General features: G+C 31.9%; 1 protein-coding gene across 1 annotated transcript; it reads left to right on the top strand.

Annotated features, from left to right (window-relative positions):
* Positions 1–8,765: 8,765 nt before the first annotated feature.
* Positions 8,766–10,038, top strand: LOC149795789 (beta-1,3-galactosyltransferase 1-like). Its single transcript, XM_089964139.1, has one exon. The coding sequence runs from the start codon at positions 8,814–8,816 to the stop codon at positions 9,864–9,866; it is 1,053 nt and encodes a 350-aa protein (XP_089820265.1). The 5' UTR covers positions 8,766–8,813; the 3' UTR covers positions 9,867–10,038.
* The last annotated feature ends 789 nt before the right edge of the window (positions 10,039–10,827 follow it).

The raw sequence follows: 10,827 nt of genomic DNA, 5'->3' as shown, positions 1-10,827 counted from the left end.
AAAACAGTGTTTTAAAGTAACAACAGTAGTACATAAAAAACTCAAATTTACCAGAAAAATGAGACAAAAACTCGCTTTAACATTCCTAAAGGCTTTCCTATATTTATTATAATTTTGATTGGGGAGAGATTTTGTTTCTAAAGCAAAACTAATAGAATTTGGGGAAACTCATGATGGCATTATACTACAATTGCTTACTTGTTAGTAACAAACTAGCCTATAAGATATAGCTTGTGACCCGTTTAAAAAAAATAAATGGGCATTGTGCATATGCATCCATCTGTATCACTCTAACAGAACATCAGCGAAAACAAGTAAACTTTGCTCTGAATAAATGGAGGTGAAAGCTGTTGCAAGAAACATGTTTATGAATGGACTACTTGAAGAGATTTATTGTTGTTGTTGTTGTAGTTGTGGGGTTTAACGCCATGTTTTCAGCACAGGATAGGCTATACATGGCGGCCAGTATTAATGGTGGAGGACCAACCCAGGAAAACCCCAGAAAGAACCACTGACCCTCGAGAAGCTACTGGCAAGCTTGCTCACATACCCACATTGGCTGAATCCGAGACTCCAACCGGCGCAGACAGAGGTGAGATGGCAGTGATCCGTAGACCACATGATGATAAAAACAATTTTACTTTTAAAGTCAAGTTCTTTTGAAGATAATCATGATACTGGTAAGTATGAAAATAAATTGAAATCAAAATCTTCTCCTGTAACTTTATATTTTGTCTATGATTATCTGCACTTCTCGAGCCTTCACCTCCATTTATTCAGAGCAAAGTTTACTTTTTTATGCTATAATATATATTGTCTAAATTTATAGCCATAGCTAACAATATTAAAAATGAAACATGTGTACAATATCATTGTAGATTTCATACTTTTCAAATATGACACCAATTCTGATTATTTATTTCTAAGGCTGCCGATGTTGACACATTTTATGAAACAGCATGGTTTCCGGATTAATATTATGATGCCTAATCATACATTTAATCTTGCTTAAACTGATGTAAATTTCCTCACAAGTTATATAATCTGTTTTGCGTGAAAACATTTATTAGTACCTCTTGAACAGGCAACGTTTAACCGATTTTGAATAGGTTCTATACAATAGATGAGTATGATTTCAGATGGCTTATATGTAATTGCAAAGGTAAAATCGCTGCTGCATGTCAATGTTGTATCATACATTTTCAAAATATGTTCTTTTCGGAATTACATATATAAATCCTAATTATAAACACTTATCCAATGTTATCCTTATAAATTTCACGACGTGTGCATCAAACTATAAACCATTCTTTCAGCTGGGGTTGTAACATGTAACCAGCCTCGGGTCAAAAGCAAAATGCTTCGCATCCTAACATTCTATCTGCGTCCTCGTTAAAATCTCACTGATAGTTGATTCTGGAAAATATATTAAAATCAAAAGGAGTATGCTAGGAATAATATAACCACAAAACGTGGGAGTAAAGGGCGTAATGAGTATCATCACAAACTTCTCCCAAAGGTGCACCCAGACTGAATATTCATTTATCTATTAATCACGCAAAATAGTGGGTCGGACGGATGTCCCGGGCCTTCCTGGTTCCCCATGTTCTCACATAAAAACGTACACTCGTACAAATGTGCAGTCACTTGTCACTTGATATTTGATCATCCTGTTATTCTTCTGTATTGGGTATCTTTCAGTAAACATAAACATAGAATTTTCTTTTTTATAAACTTTGTCCTAACCCCACCCCAAAACATTTCACGTGATCCGGCCTTGGAGTGGGTATCAATGGGACTGTCCATTTCTTTCGATGATTATAATAGATTTGGATATGTCTTTGTCAGCATGAAATTGTCTTATAAGAGACAGGGCTTACCTAACAAAAATGTTAAGATTGACAGATTAATAAATTGTCTATCATCTTATTCAACCACAATGATGCCATGTTCTTGCATATAGATATTTTTGAAGATTGTTTTGGATTCAGCACATACTTTCGCATGCATCCATAAAGTTTGACCTAAACTAGGTCTCATTATAAGTACATTTCCTTTTATAGTACATTCGATATAGGAATTCATACTAAATGTGTATAACACAGCAAAATTGCAAATGTACAAGAAAAAGTACAATGTATTTTTACCAGGCTTCTATTCAACGTAGAGAACAAAACTCAAAGGTCCATCAGGAAGAAATTATGCAAGTATTTTAATATTTGTTGAAAGAGTCATGCACACAATACATCCGAAACACACACACACACACACACACTGTGTGTATATATATATATATATATATATATATATATATATATATATATATATATATATATATATATATATATATATATATATATATATATATATATATATATATATATATATATATATATCTGTATGTATATGTGTGTGTGTGTGTGTGTGTGTTTGTGTGTGTGTGTATACCAGCTTCCATGTGCAGTTGATTGATTCAATATTGTCCAGTTTAGTAAATACTGCCTTGAATGATCATAGGGTGCTAGTATATACTCCAAATAAATGATTAAGAAATGATTCTTAAATATAAACATCATTACATTATACATCCACTTCCTAAAAGAAAGTGCCCAAGAGGCCCAGAAAAAAATGGTAAACAATCCCTCCTTTAGAGAATAATGATATCAGAAAGACCCATAGAAAATAATATCATCATTAGTCCCTAGCATAATTATATCATTAGACAGAACACGAGACAATATGAATTATCATAGTATCACTTCCTTCCTTTTAATAGTTACCTAATTCAGTACATAAATACATTATAATAAAATTACTATTTCGCAGATATATACATTATATATACATCTTATTTACAACTTTGTTAGCAACAAATATGGGCAAATATACAATTTAAGTTTGAGGGAACAATTATGGTATGCAATCAAGTCGATTATTAAATATACCAGAACAAAGGGTTTTCATAGTATTATCTTTCACACTACAGTGTTCTAATTAAGATAAAATGGGCATTTAAATCTCTCACTCTCTCTCTCTCTCTCTCTCTCTCTCTCTCTCTCTCTCTCTCTTTTGGCATTCATGATACAGCCTTACTGTGATTAAAGTCCTACTTGGTCAACATGACACAAATTTTATCTGCAAATGGAATACACTCCAACCCAGTTAATCTATGTTGTGGTTTACATAGGGGTGTGTTCTTGGACCTGTTCTCTTCATTATTTACCCTCAGCCGCTCTCAAGTGTCATAGAGCATCATCCAGTGTCTCACCAATTGTACGCTGATGACACTCTAATATACAAATCTAGCCACCCAACTGAAATTGATGCTACCATCAAAGGTGTAGAGATGTGCATTTATGATGTGAAATCATGGATGACATGTAACAAGCAGCAGATCGATGATGATAAAACTGAGGCCATTCTGATCACAACACAAAGACTTTCTCATTCACATCCTTTACCTCAAACAATAAACATCAGTAACACCAACATTAAATTCAAACAATCAGTACGAAACCTAGGTGTTACTCTGGACAGTACTCTCACATTGCACCAACATGTCATGAACATATGCAAGTCTGCATATCTTGAGCTGAGACGCATCAGCTGAATTCGCAAATATCGTTCAGTTGATGCCACTAAAACATTTGTGTGTTCATAAGTACTTTCAAGGCTGGACTATTGTAACTCAAGTATGTCTGGTTCATCTCAATATCTGCTCCAGAAACTTCAAAAAGTTCAAAACCCAGCTGCCCGGATCATACTTAGAGTACCACGATCAGAGCACACCTCCCCGCTGATCTGTACCATACACCGGCTATCCATTCGATCCAGAATCAAACACAAAATTTGTTCTCTGTGCTACATTTCACTGTCGGACTCTGATCCAACATAACTATCCGACCTCACCCACATGTACACACCAGCAAGATACTTACGCTCCTCTTCTAACAATCGTATACTTATTATTCCCACTATGAAAACAAAGTCATACGGACATCGTCCTTCTGCATACCAGGGCCCAGCAACGTAGAATGAATTGCCCACTGAACGTAGAAACAAAGACACAGTGATCACATTCAAGTGTGCTCTCAAAACTCACATATTTCGACTGCAGGAACAAACTTAAAGTTCTAATAATGTTTCCTACCTTAAATATTCACAGCATGTTTTGCATGTTTTCTAATTTCATTTTGTTTGTTTTTGTAATGCTATAATTATATGTTTCAGGCAGAAATATATTCATTGCAAAGAAAGATTTCTTAACAAGCATAAGAAAAGCAAAATTAAGATGTAAGAATCTTTTTACAGGAAACAACACATGAGGTAATAGGTAGCTCGATCATAAGGTTTGTGTTCACATTTAGACATTTAATGCACGGAATAAATTTACATTTTAAAAGAGAGGTTCACATAAATATTCCCAACCAATACATTTTGTAAATGTAGAAAAGAGTAAGTTCAAATAATAAAGTCGAAACCAGATTAAAAGTATACTAATAATGAATGTTAAAGAGCACTTACACACTATACATTTGATGGGTAACTGAACTGGACATATATGAACCTCTGTTAGTGGGCATAGTGAGTCTTGAGTCATATCATGTTATTTAAAGACGATTGCTTTGAACATTACGACGTAATGAATATTGTTTTTGTTGTATATGCATTTGATGAAAAAACGTTGGCAAAACATTTATTTAAATGGTAATCATTTGCAAGTGTGATATATTGCATATACTAGTCACAAATGTACATCTAACAAACACTGCTATCGAAAGACGTTTTATCTATGCTTTGATATTGTATGAAGTGAATTATTATAAGAACTGGCTTTGGCTTTGTGGTATGTAAAAGGAAAAATGTAGTGTAAATCGTAATTATAGTGTGCAATAAAAGGCTTTCAGTATTACGATATATATTTATGTTCTTCGGATATAAATACTTTATTAAATTGGAAATATAAAGATTCACCAACCGGAAAATTAAATATCAAGATCTTAAGCAAGAAAGGGCTCAATAAATCTATGTCGCCCAGCATCAATGATATTGTCATTTGGGGCATATATATTTCTGGCTATATCGACTAAAATACCAAACATTAAGGTTTGGCTTGAAAGAGATTTTCTCATCAAGGATTGATATGCAACGAGTGTTGTAAGTGTAAACAAGTTAAACGTTCCATGTCATAAATAATGTTACAAATAGACACCATCCAATATCAAACATACCGATCCCGTGTTTCAACATTTCCAATCGATACATCGATTGCCATTTTCTAAAATTACATAGTTCCGAAATTTTGTATTGCATATTATGCCTAATAAATTGGCCTTTTTAACAATCTGAAACGCCCGACTTAGAACAAGCACCCACCGGTTCAATTTAATACAGGTTGGACATAGGGAATAGGCGTTTTATTAGGACGTTTTCCTATTTTAAGCCACTGGTATTGATGTGTGCTGATTGCAGTCATCAGTACATTTTTGTTACTGCTACAACACGATCCATAATACGACTTTTCATCGTTGTCAATGTAGAGTTAGAATTTGATGATCATTTATGTTGTGTATTATTTTAGAATGTGTCACTTCCTACAGATCTGTTATCATCTGAGTCAAATTATACTCTCATTGAATTAGGGTTTTAAAGAATTGTTTCTGTAAATTGATAGAACATTCGTCTTTGTTTTGCATTATAATTTTGAAAAGTTTTGAATTTGAAAGATTAAGATGACTGCTTGTTGTTTTCTTTTGTACTTTTGCTTCATGTTTACATCGCAGGGTTTATTTCAAAACCTGATAATCGCGTCTGAAGTTAATTATTTTAATATTGCTTATATCGTCGACTATATGCAACCAACACACTTTACAACAGTAGAGGTAGACCTAGATCAAACAGTATACAGACCCCATATAAGCTATTTCCAAAGCATTTGCTCATCTTTCAAAGAAATCTATTTAAATATGTTATCCTAGTTTTATTTCTATAGACATTCTTCTATTGTTCCTTTTCAATTATGAATAATAGAGTTCTAAAGATTTTGGTATGATACACAGCTTTTTCATCCCTATTTATAATGGAAGACAATTCTTTTATTGCAACAGTCATGTTCTCGAGATCAGTTAGCGGCCTTTCGTTTTGTAATAACACAATTAATAAATGATTTCATTATAGAGGACTTAGTACAGTACTTACCACGAATAAGAGTCACAAAGCAAATTTAATCCAGGACACTAATGCTAATTGCTGACAATATTTCTAACAATTAGGAAATGAAATACCTGTTTCGTATATGCTTCTAAACTCAATATGTCTTAATCGCAATGTGTGATAAAATTATATAAAGACAATGATATCAAAGATAATATAGTTTCAAGGCAAAGCTATATTCATCGTAAATAAATAGTCCTTAAGAAGTATAAGAAAGCAAACATAAATTGCAAGAATCTTTACTGAAACGACACATCAGTTGATGATTAGTTCGAGCATAAGATTTGTTTTCACATTTAGACATTTAATGTCCGGAATATATTTACGTTTTGGAAAAGGATTTCATATAAGTATTCGCAACCAATACGTTTTGCAAATATAGAAAAGAGACAGAAACTAAATAATGAAGTAGAAGCCATAATATAATGATAATAATAACAAATATAGAAGAATAATTACACTCAATGAATTTGATAAGTAATACAACTGGACATACATACCAGGAACCTATTTTAGGCCGAGTGCATGTTGAGTCTCTAATGCTATCATGCTGGATAGAAGATATTATCTGAACTTATCGACGAAATGAATATTGCTTTCTTATATATGTATTGGATGAAGAAACGTTGCAAATACGTTCTTAAAATGTTGATAATTTGTTATTGTGATCAAGTACAGATGATAGTTACAAATAAATATCTAGCACAATCTTATTTATTACCAACCAAATACGTACTTTGAAAACATTTGTTAGCTTGTGAGAAAGTTTATGTCGGAAAAATGATAGAGGATGATGTCTTGAAAATTCATTCTAATTTTGAAAGATGGTCAATAACAGTATACATATTCTACTTAACAACATATGTGTTTGCATTTAGAACATGGTATGGTTCGTTTAGTTTATCTCTTCACTCTCGTTTGTCTTTGTCAGATATTCTGGATACACGTTTTGGATTTTATATTTATCATTTGAATTATTGTAATATTATGTAGGCTATATGCAACATACACGTTTTAAAAAAAAAATGAACCTTATCGTATTTCAAACAAAATATAATCGAAAAACTATAAAATTATCTAAAATGAAAATCTAATTGAATGATTCTCGACTCAAACAGCATTTAATTTTTTCTTTCAATCTTATTTGATATTCTTTTGATCTTTGTTTTAACAAATGTTTGGTCAATAAATTACTTACGCTATTATTAGTTAACATCTGCTTCCCAAGTTTTAATTTAACAGAAAAACTCCACATTTTCATTATTGTAATGATTGTTTTTCCGAGATCTAATTCTTGACTTTTGTCTGGATTCTGACCATATTGATAAACAAACATCATTGGAAATTGAGTAAGCAGTATCCAATAGGGAAAGGAAATATCATTTAAAAATATTAGGTGACAAACACAAACATGTATATGTAGACATGAAATATTGAAGTTCACAATGACAAAATAAAATGTAATTGAATACATCAGTGCTGACTGATTGCATATAACTATATCAATTGGGAAAATTCATAAGCTAAAATTTGATCTCTACCGGATAAAATTATTTAAGGGCAATGATAGACGGAATAGTTTATAACAAATATATATTAATAAAAATGCATCAAGAATTCGCTATTCAAATATAAAGTACACTTATGATCAGAAAGTTAATAAAATCAAAAAGAAACAACACAACAGGACTTTCTTTTCATTTTATTTTTCTTGCTCAATATGCATTGTTATAAGTTTAATGATTTACATATTTTCTTTGTACTTGTGAAATATTAGTTTTGTGTTTGTGATGCCTCCAAGGTACCACAACATGGGCATCACTTTAACGTCTGGGAAAATGTTGAATAAATAAATAAATACATAAATAAATAAATAAATAAATAAATCAACAAAAAATTGAAAAAGGTAAAAAAATAAATATGTTCTTTGCGTAGGTTTACATTTTGTATTATGATTAATTTGCTATGAAAAGAGGAGAACGAACTATGATCACTGATTTGAAACTTTTTAAAGATACACACGTTTTTATCTAGACCGTTAACATCGTCATCAAATCACAGATGAATGGAATATTAAACTCCAATCAGAAATCTGATCAATCACTGTGTCCGAATACCATGGAAGATGGTGAATCTTTTCTGTCAACAGGGGATGATATCTAAAAATGTTTCTAAATACTATATTCAATCTTGTTCAAAATAAATATACAGTAAAATATAGTTAAAAAATATGTTGAATATGACATCGTTTAAAGACCAATTAACAAACATATCATAGAAAAATGAAACAAAATTTACCAAACTAATGTTAAAGAAATAAATAGTATCCATGATCAAAGGAAGTATAGATAAAACATTAAAAAATTATTTACGAAATCAACAATGGATAGAATGTCTCTATCCATATCACATAAACAAAAGGGATGTGCATTGGCATTTTTATTTTTTAATTTTGTTTTGCTTTAATGGCATAAACTGCTGTAACCATATCAACATATTTTAGTATATATTTAGATACGGTCAGTGTAAATTGTGTAACCGGACGTCCACTGTAAATAGGAAAATCTTTGGGTAATAACATAAGTAGATCATGCGGAATCATGGCTGATAAGAAAATTGTCAGCAGTACTAGAACAGCAAGAAAGTTTATGTTGGTATTGTTCTTTTCAATGTTTGTCACAATTGCTTTAGTGTATACTACATCAAAGAAGTTAAGTTATATATCTTTCATTCTTTCTGCAATCATAAATAGCATGCGAGGTATATTTTTTGGAAGTCAGCTTATTTTAAATAATGCTTCAAACGTTCCAACACCAAGGCCAGATGCATGTGTTGCCTGCTTTTCTCATAATTTTAATTATATAATCAATAGCGATGTAATGTGCAAGCTTTATGATGATTCTCAGGAAATCGATTTAGCAATTTTTATTTTTACAACCCATCAGCATGGAAAAGAAAGGAACGCAATTCGGCAGACGTGGTTGAATTATACGAACAAGAATAGAGCCAGTGTACGATATTCGTTTCTTCTGGGAGAGGTACCTGACGAAACGTTAAGAAAACTCGTAGAGGAAGAAAATAAAATGCACAAAGATATACTTAAAGAGGATTTCATTGACACATATCAGAATTTGACATATAAAACCATGATGGCCTTCAAGTACGCCATTGAAAAATGTTCTCATGCAAAATTTGTGCTTAAGACAGATGATGACATGTGGGTTAACATTCCAGGACTTTTAAAAATTATACAACTAGAAAATACAACCTTGCAGAGGACGATCGGCGGTGCATGCCATCATGCTGCAGATCCCATTCGGAACTCAGCTTCGAAATGGTACGCTTCATTTCAAAGCTATCCGCATCGTTCATATCCTGGATACTGTTCTGGAACTGGGTATGTCACAAGCATCAATGTTGCAAAGAAAGTATTCGAAATATCAAGCAATGTGCCTTTCTTTCATTTAGAGGATGTGTACGTGGCGATTTGCATTAGAAGCCTTGGCTACAAGTTGCATCCGATTCCAGGATTTAACGCAGGCAGACCGCCGTTTGATCCGTGTCTGTACAAGGGAGATAAGTTAATAACGTCTCACGAGGTGCCTTCTGAAATGCTTATCAATATTTGGAATACACCTTGTATAAGACAATAGTCACATTACTGATAATGTCATTCATCAAGCCAAACATCGTTCTTTACAATATTTGGAAAGCAGATCGTGAAAAAATAATTAGAAATCTCTAAGTATGTCATCGAAACATGTGTGTCCAACAACGTAGTGTACTTATATCTCACAATATATATATATATATATATATATATATATATATATATATATATATATATATATATATATATATATATATATATATCCATAATAATGGAAATATCGTTCTAGTAAGTGCCTCATAAACATTTGAAATGAATGTAATGTATATAAATCAGTTGAATCCTGATGCATTATATATATATATATATATATATATATATATATATATATATATATATATATATATATATATATATACATACATACATACATACATATATATATATTTATCTATATATCTATTTATCTACCTATCTGTCTACATGTTTGCTGTATGATGACATCCGCATCTTTATTTAATAAGTTACGTCAGCCTAGACGGTTCATATGATTTTGCGTATGTTCCACTTACATGTAATTCAAACATTTTCTTTGACTGAAAATATACCGTTTTTATCAATTGTAAATGATAGGATACATATATTCCCAGTTTTTCAGGTAGTGTCATTTGAATGGGATGAAGTGATGAAATATATATTTTTTGTTAGACGGTTAGCGGTAATGCGATATCAACATGAAACAATGATACGGTTGTTGAACTGAATAATTGATGTTTTATAAGTAATGGGAGCATGTACATGTTAGATCTTTAGAACTGAGTCTCACGTGTTGGCATACCACTGATATGGGACATTATAATGCGCTGAAAGTGACGGCCATACAATGCCAAGCTGACAAAAGGTGGAATATCAAATGCTTCTAATTTTAAGTACTAAAACGCAGTCAAGATTTGTTCGAAGTCATGACTAGCTATGAATATCAAAAGTATACGCAAAAACGGAAC

This window comes from Sinohyriopsis cumingii, chromosome 7, assembly GCF_028554795.1.
Source record: "Sinohyriopsis cumingii isolate HCF-2022 chromosome 7, ASM2855479v2, whole genome shotgun sequence".
NCBI classification, from domain to species: Eukaryota; Metazoa; Mollusca; class Bivalvia; order Unionida; family Unionidae; genus Sinohyriopsis; species Sinohyriopsis cumingii.
The sequence above is the reverse complement of the archived record's forward strand: the minus strand, read 5'-3'. Positions and strand labels throughout refer to the sequence as shown.

Coding starts and splice junctions, on each gene's coding strand:
- LOC149795789 (XM_089964139.1), top strand. CDS start 8,814: ATGGCTGATAAGAAAATTGTCAGCAGTACTAGAACAGCAAGAAAGTTT.